This window comes from Sturnira hondurensis, unplaced genomic scaffold (genome assembly GCF_014824575.4).
Source record: "Sturnira hondurensis isolate 20B ecotype Veracruz unplaced genomic scaffold, ASM1482457v3 Scaffold0022258, whole genome shotgun sequence".
Taxonomy (NCBI): Eukaryota; Metazoa; Chordata; class Mammalia; order Chiroptera; family Phyllostomidae; genus Sturnira; species Sturnira hondurensis.
The window spans coordinates 587,281-606,492 of NW_028094889.1; the positions used below are offsets into that span (position 1 = coordinate 587,281).

At 38.0% G+C, this 19,212-nt stretch overlaps 1 protein-coding gene across 1 annotated transcript in view; it reads right to left on the bottom strand.

Annotated features, from left to right (window-relative positions):
• Positions 1 to 17,876, bottom strand: part of TCEA1 (transcription elongation factor A1) — a 46,976-nt gene extending 29,100 nt beyond the window's left edge. The window contains exons 1-2 of the mRNA XM_037035375.1: positions 17,651 to 17,876; positions 7,051 to 7,113 (exon numbers count right to left, since the gene is read on the bottom strand). Of these exons, the coding sequence (XP_036891270.1) occupies positions 7,051 to 7,113; positions 17,651 to 17,713 (126 nt within the window). The 5' untranslated portion in view covers positions 17,714 to 17,876. The remainder of the gene's footprint in view (positions 1 to 7,050; positions 7,114 to 17,650) is intronic.
• Positions 17,877 to 19,212: the final 1,336 nt, after the last annotated feature.

The following is a 19,212-nucleotide window of genomic DNA, read 5'->3' on the forward strand; positions in this document are numbered from 1 at the left end:
CCACACCATTATTCATGTCCATGGATCATTCATGTAAGTTCTTTTTTTAAAAAAAAAAATTTTATATATTTTTAGAGTGAGGGAAACATCAGTATGTGGTTGTCTCTTGCACACCCCCTACTGGAGACCCAGCCTACAACCCAGGCATGTGCCCTGACTGGGAATTGAACCGGCAACCCTGTGGTTTGCAGGCCGACACTCAATCCACTGAGCCACACCAGCCAGGACTGCACATAAGTTCTTTGTCTACTCCATTGACTATACTGTACTTTACATTCCCATGGCTATTCTGTATCTACCCATTTGTACTTCTTAATCCTCTCACCTCCTCTCCCATTCCCTCATACTCCTTCCCATCTGGCAACCATCAAAATGCTCTCTGTATCCATGATTCTGTCTCTGTTCTTGTTTGCTTAGTTTGTTGTTTAGATTCAACTGTAGACAGACAGATAGATACTGACATTTTATCATCCATAATTTTGATCTTCTTTTTCCTAAATAAGTCCCTTTAACATTTTATACAATGGGTTGGTGACAGCAAACTTCTTTAGTTTTTCCTTGTCTGGGAAGCTCTTTATCTGCCCTTTGATCCTAAGTAATAGCTTTGCTGGGTAGAGCAATCTTGGCTATAGGTCCCCTCTTGCTTTTCATGACTTTGAAATATTTCTTGCCAATCTGTTCTTGCAAACTTTCTTTTGAGAAGTAAGCTGACTACCACGGGATCTCCCCTGTAGGTAACTAAGTGCTATTCTCTTACTGTTTTTAAGATTCTCTCTTTAACATTTAGCATTTTAATTATGATGTGTCTTGGACTGGGCCTACTTACACCCATCTTGTTTAGGACTCTCTGTGTTTCTTGGACTTGTGTGTCTATTTCCTTCACCAAATCAGGAAAGTTTTCTTTCATTATTTTTTCAAATGGAGTTCCAATTTCCTGCTCTTTCTCTTTTCCTTCTGGCACCCCTATCATGCCTTGTCCACTCTACTGTTGTTTCCCTATAAACTGTTCTTCATTTCAATCAGTGTATCCTTTATTTCTGACTGGATCTTTTTTATGCTGATGAGATCTTAAGTTTCTTAAACTCTGCATCTGATAGATTGCTTACCTCCATTTTGTTTAGTTCTTTTTCTGGAGTTTTTTTTTTTTTTTAATTTTGTTTATTTATCTTTAGAGGGGAAGGAGAGAGGGAGAGAAACATCAATGTATGGTTGCCTTTTGTGCGTCCCCTGCTGGTAGTTCGCCTGCAAGGAACCGGCCTGCAACCCAGGCATGTGCCCTGACTGGGAATCGAACCGCGATCGTCTGGTTCACAGGCCCATGCTCAATCCACTGAGCTACGCCAGCCAGGGCTTTTTCTGGAGTTTTGATCTGTTCTTTTATTTGGGCCATGTTTCTTTGTCTCATTTTGGCAATTTTCTTACGTTTTTTTTCTATGTATTTGGTAGTGCTGCTACGACTCTCTGTTTTGGTAGCATGGGCTAGTGTAGTAGGAGTCCTATAGGGTCCAATGCCACAGCCTCCCCTATTAGCCAAGCTGGTTACTTGAGATGTGCCCTTCTTGTGGGCTGGGTATACCCTTCTCTTGTAGTTGAGCCTTGATTGCTGTTGGCAGATCAATGAGATGGATTTACCCAGGCTAGTCAGCCACAAGTTCTAGCCGTGACCACTACCACCAACCTCTATCCTCCGTGGAGGGACAGCTAGCTGTGCAGGAGCAGAGTGGTGGTGCTCTGACATGGTCAATAGTTGTCCACTACTGGGTGTGCAAGCTCTGGTGTTTCCTGCATGATATGGACCAAGGTCAGCCCCTCCCTTGTGTTTTGTCTGGGCTGCTTGGCTTGAGCTATAAGACAATCTGAGATGGCTGCTACTTGTGCCATGATTGGAAATTACTAGGCAAAGCCAAGCTGTGAATCTAGGCTAGTTGCTGCTAGTGCTAGACCTGGGGCCACTTAGCAAGAGGTACGGAGGATGGGGGCTCAATGTGGCTAGCTGTTGCATGTTTAAGAGAATTTGGAAACTTGTGAAGCGTGAGCCAAGATCAGCCATTCATATGGAAAAGCAGCTTGGGTGGGAGAGAGTCTCAGGGAATCTCCAGGGTGGGGCAAACACTGTTAGCCAGATTGATGAAGAATCAGAAATGGCAGCCACCCGTCCTGTGGCTCTGTTGGGGTAGAGTTCAGAAAAGGGACAATGGCTTCTGTCCACCTTTCTGTCTGGAAAAAAGCTGTCTCCTAGTTCTTGTCTCGACATTAGATACTTCTGTTTCACCCTACATGCCATTAGTACCTTTCAAGCTGCTACCCTGGTGCTGGAACTCAGACGAAATGAGTCTGACTAAGTCCATGTATGGGTTTTTAAGAGGAACGGCTTGTAACTCCAGCACTTTCTTCTACCAACTCAATCCCCACTGTTTTTTACAGCCAGCAGTTATGGGGACTTATCTTCCAAACAATGGAACCCTGGGCTAGGGGGCCTGGAGTGGGGCTGGGACTCCTCACTCACGAGACATCCCTCCTGCATTTTTTTGTCCACCACATGTGGATGTGGGACCAGCCTGTTCCATGTCTTCAGCCCTCTGACCAGGATGGATATGGTTTCTTTAATTTCATAGTTGTCAGACTTCCATTTAACTTGATTTCTGATGGTTCTAAGTGATGGTTTTTCTATATTTAAGTTGTAATTTTGATGTGGTTGTGCAAGGAAGCGAGCTGTGTTTACCTACACTGTCATCTTGACCTGAAGGCACTGATCCTTTTCACCATGCGTTGACTTTAAAGCAGGGGTGTCTAACTGGGGCCTATAGGCTGATCTAGGATGGTTGTGAATGCGACCTGACACAAAATCATAAATTTACTTAAAACATTATGATTTTTTTGTGATTATGTATTACAATGTATTTAATGTGTGGCCCAGAATCACCAAAAAGTTGGACACCACTGCTTTAAAGCAACCTGTAGTCTTTTGAAACACTCTGACATCTCTGAAGGGCTTTGTACTGCAAACTAAATCAAAGTGCCCTGTAGTTCCAGCAGCACTTTTGACAACTCCGAAATAGTAGCGCTATCCAAACTGGAGAGTTTGGTAATTGTGGAAGCATGTTCTGGGATTGAAAACTGAACCAAGCCTTAAGAAAATCTTGAAGTGCTTTGGAACTACAGTCAGAATGCTTCGGCAGCAGCAGTCACACACTTGAGGCTGGGAGGAGCAGCAAGGGCATCCTGAGTGATGATTCCCCCAACTTTACAGTGAGCTTCGAAAATACCTCCAGAGATCTGGATGCAAAAGAGGAAGATCCCAAAATTATCACTCATTTCATTTCTCCAGAAGCTTAGAAGAAAAGGAGATGAAAGAGAAAAGAAGAGCCCATAAGGAGACACCACCCGATTACTGTGAAGGACATACATCTAGCTCCCTGCCAAAGAGCCACAGGAAGGGAAGCTTAGAGGAAGTTTTCATCTATAATCATTGTCACTTGCACATGCCCTATTCTAGGTTGTCTTCCAAAGTTGTCTTCTTGCTACCTTTTAGCAAGTTCAGAAATATCTAATCTCCTTCCCTAAGGAATTTCAGCGCTCCATCTCTGACTTCTGTGATCCAGGTCACTGACAGGTTGCCTATGGAAGGAGATAATTAACAAGTGTTGACAAGAATGTGGATAAACTGGAATCCTCATCTACTTGCTGTTAGGCATATAAAATGGTACAGCCATTTGGGGAAAACAGCCTGGCAGGTACTCAAAATATTCAACATAAAGTTACCACATGACTCAGCATTTCAATTCTTTTTAAGTATCTACCCAAGAGAAACAAAAAACATGTTTTGTTTGTACCACAGAATTGACTGTGGTAATAGTAGTGTATTTCTCTGAATATACTAAAAACTAGTGAGGTGAATGAGTGAACTTTAAATGAGTGAGTTGCACGTTGTTGAATTATATCTTCATTAAGCTGTTAAAAAAGAAGACATATACAATTTTGTTTACTATCCTTTCACTAAGTTCCATGAGGGCAGGGAGTTTGTCTTATTCACCACTACATTCAGCATGTAGAAAAATACCTGCCACACAGCAAGTACATATGAAGTACTGAATGAATGTTTCTACTATATATAAAACCTTATAAAAATAGTCCAGTCTATTATAGTATTTGTCTTGCTTACTCCCTCACCTTCAACCCATACTAATTAGCTCTCCACTCTACCATTCTGCTAAAAATTTCCTGTAATGTAATTGTAAACTCCAATGGACTATCAGTTCTTATTTTACTTAACCAGTCTGTTATATCCTAACACTGCACCCATCCTGGAGGCCATAAACCACCCCTACGGTACTGCCTCCCAAATATTTTCTAAATGTGTCCTTTCTCCCACATTCTAGAGCCTTTACACCTACTGCTTTTAATTCAAATTCTAATTTGTTAAAATTCATAAAAATTAAATAAAATTTAAAATTTAATTCTTCGATCACATTATAAGTGCTCAATTGCCTCATGTAGTCAGCAGCTACATTACACAGCACACAAATACCGTATTTTTCAGTATTTCACCCCCCACCCCAAGAAGAATAATGGTTGTTAATGCTGCTGTGAAGTTGTTTACATTTATATTGGTAAAATATTATGTTATTTATGTTATTAAATATTTTACCACACTTTTTGCTTCAAAAAAGCTTTTCCTATTTTTTTCCTTTATAACCTAGGTGAGATTCTTATGGTCCGAAAAATACAGTAGAATACTTCCATCACTGTAGGAAGTTCTGTACTGCTGTAGAAGATAAGTTCAACTACCTATCAGACATCTACATCTACTTTTTTCACAGGCATCTCAAAACCCAATGTATCCAAATTTATCCTTTATCTTTTCACCTCCATCTTTACATCCTTCTCATCCAACCCTACCAGATAATCTTTCTTGGATTTGTCTCTACTGCTAAATGGCACCACCACCTAACCAGTCACCACAGCAAAAATTTCAGTCATCTTAAATTCCTCCTTCTCTTTCATCCCCATCCAGTCAGCCACCAGTTCTTACTGGTTGTTCATCATTAACAAGTTCCCCTTCTCTCAATTTCAACTGCTACTACTTTAGTCCAAGACTTTAGCACCGTTCCCAAGTAACTGCATTAGTCAACAAGCATTCCTGTTTCCAGTCTGCTGTTTCCTCCACCATGCAAATCTAGCCACACACTTCCCTGCGCAATGGCCTTTCAGCAGACCTACGCCAAACTATCTGTGAAGTCAACCTTGTATCAGACTTGCCCTTACTTTACCTTAATATACCATATATTTTACCTTAATATACCACATACTATTTTCTCTGCTAGGGTATTACCTTCCCTAGTCCTACCGGCTTAGGGAAAACCTATTAATATTTTGAAACTCACTTTCTACTTTATCAACTATATACATGAAGGATATTCTGAGCCTCTCAGATTAAGTCACCAGATTAAGAAGTAAACTTTATATTTCTGCTTGCCTTACCTCTGACAAATGAATTCTATATAGACATCTATCTGAGTAACTATGTCTTTCTGTTTGTGTACATGACAGTCTTCCTCTGTGAGTCTAAAATCAGTGAGGGGAAATATTTTATTCATTATCCCAACACAATTTCTAACCCTAATAAAAACTCAAATATTTGTTATACAAAATATAGACTTTCCCAGGGATGAAGCAAATAAAAAAAAATCAAATGTGATTATAAAAGATAGCTCTACCCAACCTCCACACCATCCATAATGCTATACATTTCTCTTACATAAATACTTGGAATAAATATGTTGTTTTCGATATGGTTGTCCTTACACAGGCCTGCCAAGGTAAGGCCACACCTAAATGTTAAGGTGCTATCTGAAAGGCAAGGTTATTTCCAGAGTTAATTTGCCAGACAAGCTATTGATCCTTGTACAGGATAATTAAACTGAAAAAGCATGCTGTCGTAATTGCTTGTTTCCTTTCTCGAGTCTACATTTAGAGGAGTTCTTAACCATTTTTGCACCATTAATCCTTTGGAAATCTAAAGCTTATGGACCCTCTTTCAGAATGTTTTTAAATGGTTTAAATAAAACACATAGAATTACACATAAAATTAATTATATAATAACATAGCAAAGATATTTTCATAAATGTAATATAGTAACATATTTGTTCCTTAATTTACAACATTAAATAAGACCTACCATAAGATATAAAAACTACCATAATAATAAGCAAAAACAGATGTCAATGTATCTACAACAACTATAATACAAAGATAAAATATCTGTGATTTCCTTCAGGTACAGTCACACAACTCACATACACAACTACTCACACAACTATGGCTTATTGGCTTCATGAGTGAAAGAAATGTTCGACTTCAGTTAGCTGTTAATAAAAATAAATACATGTTTTTTTTCCTAACCACCATGTTCAGGTATCCCCATTATTCTTCCCTAAATTCTGATTTGTTATAGAAATATCATCAGTGGCACTTATGCATAATAATAAATGTGTAGTAGAAAGTAGGCAGATTCATGTTACTATTTACTTTCCTTTTTAAAATTATGACTTCTGTTAAAGTCTTATATTTATGTTTTAGTCATCATAGACCATTAGAGTAAGAACATAGAGTAATGAATCTATGCAATATCTACTAGACATCCGATTACATACTGCTGGCCAGTGCAAAAAAAAAAAGAGAGAAGAGCAACACCCTGCCATCTTCATGAGAAGCTAGCTAGCTTTATACTGGCAGAGCTATTGAAGACAGATGAAGAAAGTAAAACCTTGGGAGATCAAATCAGGGCCAAGAGTCCATTCTCTTTCACAGTGAGATTTCACTTCCACTGTCAATCATGGAGATTTGGGTTTTGTTCTTGAGGGAGACAACATGTTCTACAATGGGAACTTATTAGACTGATCTATGTTACTATCTTTTAAAAAAAAGTGAAGTTAATAATGGTCTACAATATAACAAGAAAGTACAAAAAACTTACATTGGTATTGAAGACATTTCAGTATTTTATGACAATTACCTATTCAAACATTATGACACATAGTAATACATACCTGTAATAATTCTAGAGTCATGGGAATATTCTTAAGTTCCTTCAGCAAATCCAATGCTCCAGCCTATAAAGTAAAAATAATTTCATATTGAATTTCCCAGATAGTAAAGCAAGAAATAACTAGAGGTTTAAATTTATGTTTTCGTATCTACAATTCATTATGGCTCATTATTCATGAGAAAAGTAAACACATACATACAGTGTATATGTGTATATATCCACATAGTATAATAGAGAAAAAAAGATTTTTACAAATATGTCTTGAAACTCAATAGAGAATTACAAACTCCATTTACTGAATTATGACCAGCAATTGTTAACTATTGTTTTGTGAAAGTTTATTTTCAATAGTATTTGTTTATATGTGGACCAAGTAGAAATGTAAAATATATTTCTTACTGTGGTGCTATAACACACCCTAAATTTCTATGGAGAGCGCTTGTCTGATAAAGGAGCCAACCCTGAGAAAGTGGGAATGCTCAACACTTTTAGCACTGACACATACACAGGGAGAGTGGGGAATCTCTATTTTTTTAAAAGATGTTATTTATTTATTTTTAGAGAAGGGGAAGGGAGGGAGCAAGAGAGGGAGAGAAACATCAATGTGTGGTTGCCTCTCGAATGCTCCCTACCAGGGACTTGGCCTGCAACCCAGACATGCCCTGACTGGGAATCAAACCAGCAACCCTTTGGTTTACAGTCCAGCACTCAATCCACTGAGCCACACCAGCCAGTACCAAAAAGGCATCTCTTTACTCAAATTTTCATTATGTCTTTATATCCCACTGGTGTATCACAAAAACACTGCCACCTATCTTGTTTTTGAAAGATAGTTAATGTAAATTCTGAAAGAAATTTCAAATTCAAGATCTATGTTAAGCTTATAGGCCTGTTCACTAGAATGAAAGGCTCCCATGTAGATGATGAAACAGAACAAAATAAGACTTATGGAATATTACATAAAGCACTAAAAGGAAGTAATGGAGTTAAAAGGAATGGTATTAGCCAATGTCATCCACTTCCACTAAAAGGAAGTAATGGAGTTAAAAAAAAAAAGGAATGGTATTAGCCAATGTCATCCCAGACAGTTTAAATTCACTTAAAAAAAAAAAAGAATGGTAGCCCTGGCTGGTGTAGCTCAGTGGATTGAGCACGGGCCTGCGAACTAGACGATCGCGATTTGATTCCCAGTCAGGGCACATTCCTGGGTTGCAGGCCAGTTCCTGGCAGGGGCCAGTTCCCAGCAGGGCATGCACAAGAAGCAACCATACATTGATGTTTCTCTTCCTCTCTCTTTCCCTTCCCCTCTAAAGATAAATAAATAAAATATTAAAAAAAAAAAAGATAATGATAGAAAATTTGACATTTAAAAAAAAAAAGAATGGAATTAATGGAATTAGAGGAGAAGCAACAGCCATACTTACAGCTTGTGGTCAAATATTCTAATTTGATATATTTAATCTACTATACATTCTAATATAACTTCTAATATAACTAGATACCATCTACTCTAACACATTCACTTACCAGTAATCATATTGTATTTAGTTTAATATTTACTTAGTGTATTTAGACACATCAATATTCTATACACTTAACAGAGAAAAAAAACTATTAAATATGACAGTGGTTTTTTTACCCTTTCTTTTTACTCATTTATTGAAAGAATTTTTCTAGACTTGGAATTTTTATCATATACTACCTTTCATATATAAAGAGAAAAACATAAGCAAAACAAATCGCCTTAGGTGTTTCTAAAACTACTTTGCATTCAAAGACCAATGCTTATGAATCACCTTCTGATTCAGACTGCTTGATTTTTGCTTCTAAGTTTTTATAAATATGACTTTTAAAAAACAAACAACCATACCAGTCAGAACAGGAAAAGAGGGGAGGGGTGGGCAAGGTATGGGGAAGGAATTCTGCTCTACTGGTAAACAGATTTAATATGTTTTTATCTCACAAAAAACTGTACCAAAAATACCGGTAATGCAGCATTTTACAAAAGAATCCATAAAAGAACTAAAAGCTATTAGCTCTTAGCTGGCTTTGGAGTGTGTAGGGCTAGCTATTTTCTCCCCTACTACTTTTCAACCATTTGGTTCCTTGAAGTTCAAAGAGCATTCCACTAATGTCTCTCGGATTTTCTTCCAAGACACTGACACCTGTCCTGCAAATGTTGATGCTAGGTTTGATGTTCTGCCTATAAAAGTATACACTAACAGCCATCTGGACAATGATATATGTAATTCATTTTGCTTCCTAAAACATTAAAATATGAATACTAGGTACCCTATGGATCAATGAAACACAGCACACCGCAGGAAAACAAAAATTCCCAGACATTTACCTCATTATGTACCCCGCAGGAACACACAAGCATGAAATTTCATGGTATCATTAAATTTCTTAAATATAAAATCAAGTAACGACTTCCAGTCACATAATTTTTCCATTTAAAGTTGACAGATATTAGATTTGACTGTGAAAAGCAGAACAGTACTAACTTTTCTTCTAGCAACAAACAGGTAACATCATTTTAATTTAACCTAGTACCTTATAAATAAAAACTTGATATAAGTTATTATAATAGATTTTAATGATTCACTTCTAATTTTAAAATTCTATTTTTTTTTTATTTAGAGGCAACTAAAAACGTAGAGCCCTGGCTGGTGTAGCTCAGTGGATTGAGCGTGAACCAGAGCATCGGGGTTCGATTCCCAGTCAGGGCACATGCCTGGGTTGTGGGCCAGTTCCCAACCCATGGTTGCCTCTCATGAGTCCCAATAAGAGGACTCATGAGAGGCAACTATACATTAATATTTCTCTCCCTCTCTCCTTCCCTTCCCCTCTAAAGATAAATAAATAAAATCTTTTAAAAAAACCCACTGTATTTGTTAAAGAGAGCTAACATTGACTTTAAATTTACCATTTATCAAGCAAGCATTTCTACACGTGTGACATTCTTGTGAGCTAATAAGGTCTTCAATGCCATATTTGCAAATCCCAAAATCAAAAACCTTTGAAAACCAAAATATTTCTCATAGGTTTTCGATCAACTCATTTGTCAGCAACATGTAAATGTCAACAGACATAAAGCTATTTATGTTCCATTTACTCCACTTAAATTGACTTTCATTATAGAAATGCTAATGTCTGATTACTGGAACCTGCCAGATTTCAATGAAGATATTATGTAATAATATGATGCATGTACCAAATTAGCTTTATAAAATCTGAAAAATTTGAATTCTCAAATATATAAATAAAACTCTAAAACTCAAAACTCTAAAGGTTTTAAGAGATTGTGGACCTGTATCCTATATTTACCATGGACACCTTTCTTCTACCCATGTCCCCATGGACCTTCTGATCCATTTCTGATCTAGGATCAGTTAGGAAGATTTAAACATCACTTATAGAAATCCCTTAAAAAAGCAGAATCTCACTCCTTAGGCTTCCATAATGCTGTCTGTCATATATAAAGTTGATTCTTCCAATACATTAACAATGTGGCATAAGGTTTACATTGTTTTATAAGTAGAAGCAATTGATAATGCATTCATTTCATCACACTACCTTTTTAGTCAGATCTCTTGGTGATGATGGGGTTAGAGATACAGGCTATTGAAGGAAGAAAAAGCTAAGCAATACTCATGGGATAAAACCATGACCTTTATCATAATCACACTGTGTTCTAACAAAATAAGATAAACATTTCAATTAAGCTTTTTTAAGAAATAAATAACTATATCCCTGGCTGGTGTAGCTCAGTGGATTGACCATGGGCCTGTGAAGCAAAGGGTCGCTGGTTCAATTCCCAGTCAGGGAAAACGCCTGGGTTGCAGGCCAAGTCCCAGTAGGGGACACATGTGCAGCAACCACACATTGATGTTTCTCTCCCACTTTTTCTGTTTCCCATCCCCTCTCTCTGAAAATAAATAAAATATTTAAAAGAAGAAGAAGAAATAAATAACTATAACCAAAATGAAAGAAAAAGGCAAAAGAGATTATCACATATTAATTCAGGGATAAAAACTTCTTTGAGTGTTACTATGCACCAAGTATTGTATTAAATATTTTACATATATTATTTCTTCTTCACAATAAACCCTACAGAAGCAGGTAATTTTATTATCCCCATTTTACAGATGGAAATTGAAATCCAGATAAATTAAGAAATTTGCACAAAGTCACATGATTACTACCTAGAAAAGGTAAGATCTCTCCAGTTCTGTCAAATTGCACTCTACTGTCTTTCAAGAAATACTCAGTAACACTGTACCAAACTCTCTTCTGTGCTGAGGATACAACAGTGAGCAAGACAGAAACTCCTGACTTCAGAAAATTCGAAAACAAACATCTTTGCACATCTTAAAACCCTCATTATATAAAGAAAGAAATTTAACTCAGAAAAAGAAAGTGGTTTATCCAAGGTCATACCAATGGGTACTACAAAAGGACAAGAATTGTCTCCTGACCTTTATACCACTGCTCTTTCCCGTCCATAGGTACACTGGTGGTAGTTCTGCCCTGTAAACTCGGATGAATAGTGTTACTAAACTAGAAACTATAGTCTAGCTTTTCTCAATCATTACCTGCCTCTAAAGGTCAAGTCTATTAGATTGCAGCATCTCCTAGAGATAATGATGCAAGAGAAAGAAAGATTCTACCTTAAGTTCACAGTACTGGCTGAAATATAAACAACAGCTCGTATGCTACCTCATTAAACCACTGGTAAATAAGGACTTTTACAAAATATGGTATTCAAAATCGCACTGAGCACCCAGTATATAAGACTATAAGGGATACAAATATCCTTCTGAGGGAGATGTAAGAAGGAATGAATAAAACAGAATATACAGCTAAGAACATGAGGGAGATTATACATATGTATATACACACACATGCATATACATACACACACACATAAACATATATTCATTCAAATCCATACACTGACATCTCTTAATTACAAGATCTTGGGAATGTTATTTGTCCTTTTCATACTTCAGCTTCTTTTTATGTAGGTGAGCACAATACACTGACCTGAGTAATTAAACTAGTCAAATGAGGTAACATAACATATGAAGTATGTTATGGCACTCAAATGCCTGTGTGCCAGGCACTCAAAAAAGAGTGCCTGACACACAGGAAATGGATGATAAGGGTACAAAGACATAAAAAGAATTATCTATTTCTACCATAACAGTGGTTCTCAAAGAACCATAAGCCAGCATTTTAAGTGAGCATTATTTAAGCTCAATCAATTTCAAATACTTTTTAGTAAGAAATATTGACATTCACAAATGTTAAAATTAAGATGTTCTTTATTTTTTAAAAAAGTAAACACTAAATTTAAATATATGAGATATAATTTAACATCATCATTATAAGTTAGAAATCATAATCTTACTATGTGATCACAAATTTGTAATTATTTCATATCAAAAGCACAAATGACAAAAGAAAACTACAGTGTCTGGCACAAATAATGCCCCTTTTTATTACACAGAAATATTTTATTATAAAATCATAATCATGTAATTCTGTACCATAACAATATCACGCTCAAGCACATCATATGACATTTTAGGTGAAATGTTCAAATTGCTATGCATCTAGAGTGAGACATTCATGTACCCTACCAACCATACTTAATGCCATTACTTCTGCTGGACCGAGTATACAAATCTGCCTTCAAATTTAAAAGTTCCTCTGCTTCAAAAGATACTATCAAGAGAGTGAAAAGACAATCCACAGAATGGGAAACAATACATACAAAACCCATCTCTGATAAGGGTCTAGTATTAAGAATATAAAGAATTCTTACAAATCAGTAGTACAAATACTCAATTAAAAAATGGGCAAAGGATCTGAAAAAACATTTCTCCAAAGATATACAAATGGCCAACACACAATGAAAAATGTTGATCATCATTGGTGATCAGAGAAATTCAAATCACAACTACAGTGACATACCACTTTACAGCCACTACAATGGTTATAATCAGAAGATGTGGTAGAAGTAGAATCCTTAATAGACTGTTGGTGAGAACATAAAATGGTGCAGCAACTATGGAAAATTGTCTAGCAGTTTCTCAAAAGGTTAAACATAGTTATCATACGACCTAACAATTCTACTCCTAGGTTATATATGAAACTTTCTGGAAAGCTTATGTCCACAGAAAAATGTACTACAATATTCTTAGCAGCATTATTCATAATACCCAAAATGCAAAGAGCCCAAAATATGGTAAACCCACCAATACAGTGGAGTCATTATTCAGCAATGTAAAGAAATAAAGTACCAATATATGCTATTCATATGAATGAAACTTGAAAACACCAGGCAAATTGGAAGCCAGTCACAGAAGACCACATACTGTATAATTCCATTTATATGAAATGTCCAGAATAGGTATCTATAGAGATAGAAAGTAGATCAGTACTTGGGAGGATGGGGTAGATATGGTGACTTCTTAATGGGTTAGTTTATTTGTACATTTTCTTCTGGAGTGATGAAAATGTTCTAAAATTAGTCGTGATAGTTGCACAAATCTATGACTATACTAAAACCCGTTTCACTGTACACTTGAAAAGGGTGAATTTTATTGGATATCTTAATAAAACTTATAAAAAACTGTATAGTCATTCTACATTTAATCACTTTAACCCTGCTATGGAAACCAAAGCTTTATTTTTCAAATTGGGTATGATAAAACTTAGAAATCTACACACTTCAGCTAATTCTAACATTTAATTTCAATTCATCTCCCAGCAATTTAATTCCACTCAGCTCTGAGCCTTAAATTAAAAAAAAAAATCAACCTCAACACAACTCACAAAATCTCTCCATGAACTTGAAATTGAAAATTCTTACCTCATTCCTCCTTTTGCAGCCCAGTGTGATAAATCCCACTCAAAGACAAGCCATGTTTTTAGCCATTACCATATCTTAGGCACTGAAAAGAATTTTATTTCCATCTAATCTGTACTAAATTGTCTCCAATTTGCAACCAAAGAAAACATTTTAGAGACATTAAGGAACCTGTCTGAGATCACATGGCTAAAATCCAAAAGAGACGGAATTTGTACCCATAATAGGAGTTAGACTTGCTTAATGGCATTAAGTCATGACAAGAAAAAAAAAGCTAAGTAAAAAACAGCTAATATGTGAACATTTGAATAATTTGTGTGGTTCATCATGGTCTCAGAAGCAAGCAACTTAGGCAACTGCTTAAGATCAAGTATACCAGTGGGGCAACATTCTGGGTAATAAGAAATAAGAGGTGAGGATATCGAGTATTTAGGAAAATCTGTCTGTCCCAGAACAGTAAATACTCTTACTTTCTAGTCTTATATTCACTTAAGTGTACCTACTGTCAACTCTTGGAGAAAAAATATACCTGCTGCAAAGGACTCTTGGTTAATTGGGCCCAAATCCATAACCAAAGTCTAGCAGCCACTCTTTACAGAGGCCTCCCATGCTCACTACATCTCAGGGAAAAGCCATAGACGGACCTGCCAAGCCTCTCTGCATTGTGTTCAAGCCTCTCTGCATTGTGTTCCTGCCATCTGAGCAGACCCTTATAAATGAAGTCCCTGATGCCCTGGCCAGTGTTGGCTCAGCATCCCACAAAGCAAAAGGTGGCCGATTCAATTTCTGGTCAGGGCACATGCCCACGTTTCGGGTCTGGTCCCAGGTTGGGGATGCTGGCAAGAGGCAACCAATGGATGTTTCTCTCACTCTCTCTCACACCAATGTTTCTCTTTCTCTCCCTACCTCTCCTTCTCTATAAATAAGTAAGCAAATAAATAGATAGACAAACAAATAAACAAATCTTTAAAAAAAGAAAGAAGCTCTTGGTATTGTGTTTTACCAAGGAGACTGAGACTTTCCCCATCCAATCAGAACAGGGAGAATTTTGAGTCTTTATTTACATGAGGGTAGATCAATCAGGAATGGGGGGGGGCACCCCGAAGGTGCTTTTCTCTATATAAGACAGCCTTCCCCCTGTCTTCCAGGAGCCCATTTTCAGTTTCTACTGAAGACTGCATTTCCAAGGTTTGCAAACTATGTCAACTGACCTGTGTCACTAGAATCGTTTCTCCCTTAGCAACACCCCAAACTGTAAACTCCTGTTGGCACTGGACTGGTGGCAACAACCTTTCATTGACATCATGCAAGATTCAAAAACAGGTACCTGGCAAGGGTCTTCTAGCGAGACACTTAAGCTTAGCAGAGTAGTAGTACTCTTTTTTGAGCAAAGCAGATTTAAATTCACACCTTCACTTGGTCACTATTTAGACATTTGGCTTAGGACAATTTACTCAGTTTTCTGAATATTTAATTTCCTCATTTTAAAAACAGGGTTAATACTTATCTTGCAGATACCATAAGATAAGTACTTAGCAGAATGCCTAGCTCAGAGTAATAGCTCAATAAATGATCGTTGTTTTTACTTAAGTGTGACGACTACGGTTTTATTCAAACAATATCCAGTAATAGTATTTAAACCGGTCAGTTGGAAGGGCAAGTTACTTTTCAAGCAAAATTTATTTTTTCATAGTATAAAAATAGCTCACCAAGAAAAGCTGGAAACCACAAGAAAAGAGAAACAAACAACCATAATTCAACAGCCCCAAGAAGAATTTGTTAAATTATTTTTTCTTTTTGGGGGGTGGGGGGGACAGTCATTCAGACCATTTCCCTTTCTCTTTATTTCATTTGCCTATTTGAATTTCTGTAAAATAGAAAAGGGAAAAAGAAAAAATGTAAAAGAGCCAATTTTACCATTCTTTTGGGGGAGGCAAGTTTTCAAATTGGTAAAGTTTTGAACTATTAAAAATGAGATAAGGATTATCTGTAGGGTTTATACTTCTTCTCCCCAAGACTATTTACCATAGATCTGAAAATATATTTATAACTTGAAAACTGCAAATAAATACAAACTGATCTTCATACTTGCCCCCTAAGGAATTAGTCATTTTTAGGAGACTCCAATTACAAGGAACACAAACAAAACAAAACAAAAAATACGATGAGTTAGATGATTAAAGGATACACATTATAGCCTGAGATAGAGAAAAAATTACCCCCCAAACAGACTTTTTCCTTGGGACCTTCCACTGTGGGAGTCTGGGGATCTCCGGGAAAAGAAAAAATATTTCCAGTTTAAACAACAACAGAAATAAATGTTCAGCCTATCAGATAACTAGAACTCACCATTTGCAGTGAGGAATGACAGGGAAATCAACAGGAAAAAATAAATGGCAGAAGTAATGTTTGGAACGGTAACAGGAAATACTTTAAAAGGCCAAATTGCAAATATACATTAACAGAGTACAAAATTAAACACTGGACGATGCACCTGTTAAAGAAAAAGAGGAACAGAGTATGAAGTCTTAAGAATTCAGTGTTAAACACTACTTCTGCTCTAGCATGCTGTCGAGCAGAAAGCCAGGATTCTGGCTTAATCCAAACTACACAGTATCTCTGACTCGGTTTCTTTTTCTGTAAAACGGATTCACCACAGCTGTGTTTCAGCAAAAGAAACTTGCACACCAGCTTCGTAACTCTAAAGTGCTGTACAAATCAGAACATTACTATTCTCTTTCACCTTAGTTTGACAAGGAATTTATTCCATTGACAGGAATAGATTACTTCAGGTACATTAATATGGAAAATGTGCTGACCATGGAGGAACAAATCAAGTAAAGACAACTGTGTAAGTTTAGCTGAAACCAGATGATTCGGAAGCAAGGGATTTAAAGTGACACACACAGGTAAACCAAAATGCAGAAACTGGAAGACATATCTCAAACTAACCACAAAAGAACGTATTCACATAAACACATTATCTACAACAAATAACAAGATACTGCCACTGGTATTAACTGTAAAACACTCAGACCATGCCCAGGGATGACATTTGTCCAAATTAATCTACCAGCATACCGCAGTTAATATATGTGTTTTAGTCATAGCTCGTTTACATGTACGATCACCTAACAAGATCCACCTTTTAAAAGACATTTAGCAACCCGCCAAGTTCACTGGCATGTTTGCCCTTTTTAATCGTTAAACAAACGTACGTAGTTGAGATAAGTGAATGTTTAGCCTTTTTCAAAAATAAGGTCCAGAAATTGTACACTTATTTACCAGCTTGATGTCTAAACAGATCACGAAACTCTAATGTTATTTGTAGTTGCTAGCGAACGATCACTGAAAAGAGAATGAATTCTATTTAAAAAGTGAGAGCTTTATATACTCCTCAATTCTTAGGCTAAATTAGCGAGGATTTACTACCATGAAAATTTAAAATAAAAAAAAAGAGAATGACTCGATTAGGTTTATTATGTGGTACTAAGAACGAGAGACTTCCAAGTACCAAGAACCGGTCCAAACGCCTGTGGCTCCGCGCCCACAGTACCACCCTCAGGACGGCTTCCCCAAGACACGGGCGCCGTCTACGCCGGCTTCCAAAGTAAGTAGGGCTGTCTTGGGCGGGCCGGGAGCCCGGTCCGGCCAGGCCAGGAGGCCCACCGCGTCCCAGCCCGCGGCCTCCCTCCCGGCCCGCGCCGCCCGCCGCGCTCACCGCGTTCTTCTTCTGCACCATCTTGTCCATTTTTTTGGCAATGCGGACCACCTCGTCCTCCATGGTTCCGGTAGGTATTCCCCGCGCCCAGCCCTCTTGGGCGGGAAGTGGGCGAAACTCCGGCAGAAACCACAGCGGGACGAGAGCCCTGACCTAGGCCCTTCCTCAGGAACAGAGCGGTGGCGGCGTCGGCGTCTGCAGCTCCGCCCCGCAGGCGGTGCCAATCAAGCTCCGCGCAGGCGCTACCAATCGACAGCGGATCGTCGGGAAGTGGCGATCTTAGGCGCCAGCGAGGGAGTTGTCAGGCGACAAGTGAGTCCCGCTGCTGTTTCCCGCCAGGCAGTTGTAAAAGCTTGCAGAATGCAAGGCTGACTTTTGGCGCGCGTTCGCTTCCGGCCCCGCCTCCACAAGGAGTGGAGCGTCACCCTGCGCTGGGTCTCCCGGGACAACTCCGAGGTTTGGAACCCACGGAACTCTGAACTGAGGTGGGTTCAGAGAATGAGATGTTGGCAGCTTTCCAAGTCAGTGGAACCCCAAAATTTTTTCTGTGGTAACCTGCTACCTTGAAAAACAGACCCCCACCCACTACCCTAAATAGCCTATCATAATATGTATTTGATCGTTTTAAGTTTTTATTTTTTTAAATTCAAATTGCTTTTAAGTTCCTTAAAAGACTGAGACCCAATTTTGTTTCCTGACTCAGGATGTCGGATATAATACTCTGAGTATAGCTGATTGATAATTAGCACTTTTTCACCAGAGAAATAAGGCATCTCTCCTGTTTCTGAAAGTCAGTGAGGGAATTGACATCCTTAAGAATTATGACTAACAAAACAAAGCTAAGGCACAAAACTGAAATATATTAATACCGGAGAGCTCTTTCGATGTCCTAATTGTAGCTTTTACTACTGTTAGAGAAAATTGGCAGCCACTTTAAGGAAAAGATACACAGCACAGCACCCAGGAAATAACTTGGCTTCCTTGCTTCCTGCTTCTGCAAGCTGCTTGCCGCTTTCGCGCCAGAAGTAACGCTCGGCGGCTAACCCTATAAAAGCGACTGCCCCCCAAAAGCTCGGGGCTTAGGATTTGGAGACTGCCTCCTCTGGGTCTGCACGCGTAAATAAAGGAACCACTTCTCTTCCTCCAGTGTTTGGCCTGAGTTCTTCCCGTAACACTACCACCTCCTGCTATTTGCAGACATATTTAGAGATTAAATTTAACCACCATTAGCCCTGGCTGGTGTAACTCAGTGGATTGAGCACAGGCCTGTGAACCAGAGGATGGTGGTTTCATTCCCAGTCAGGGCACATGCCTGGGTTGCAGGCCGGTTCCCTGCAGGCCAGTTCCCAGCAGGGGGCACACGAAAGGCAACCGTACATTGATGTCTCCCTCTCTCCTTCTCCTCTAAAAGATAAATATATAAAATCTTAAAAAAAAAATTAACCACCATTAGTCAAAATGCACGACTTAATTGTGGACAAGGGATTCTACGGAAAATAACCTCACAGGGTGATACGGATCATAAATCCTAACTAGGCAGGTCATGATGGATAGGTAGTCAA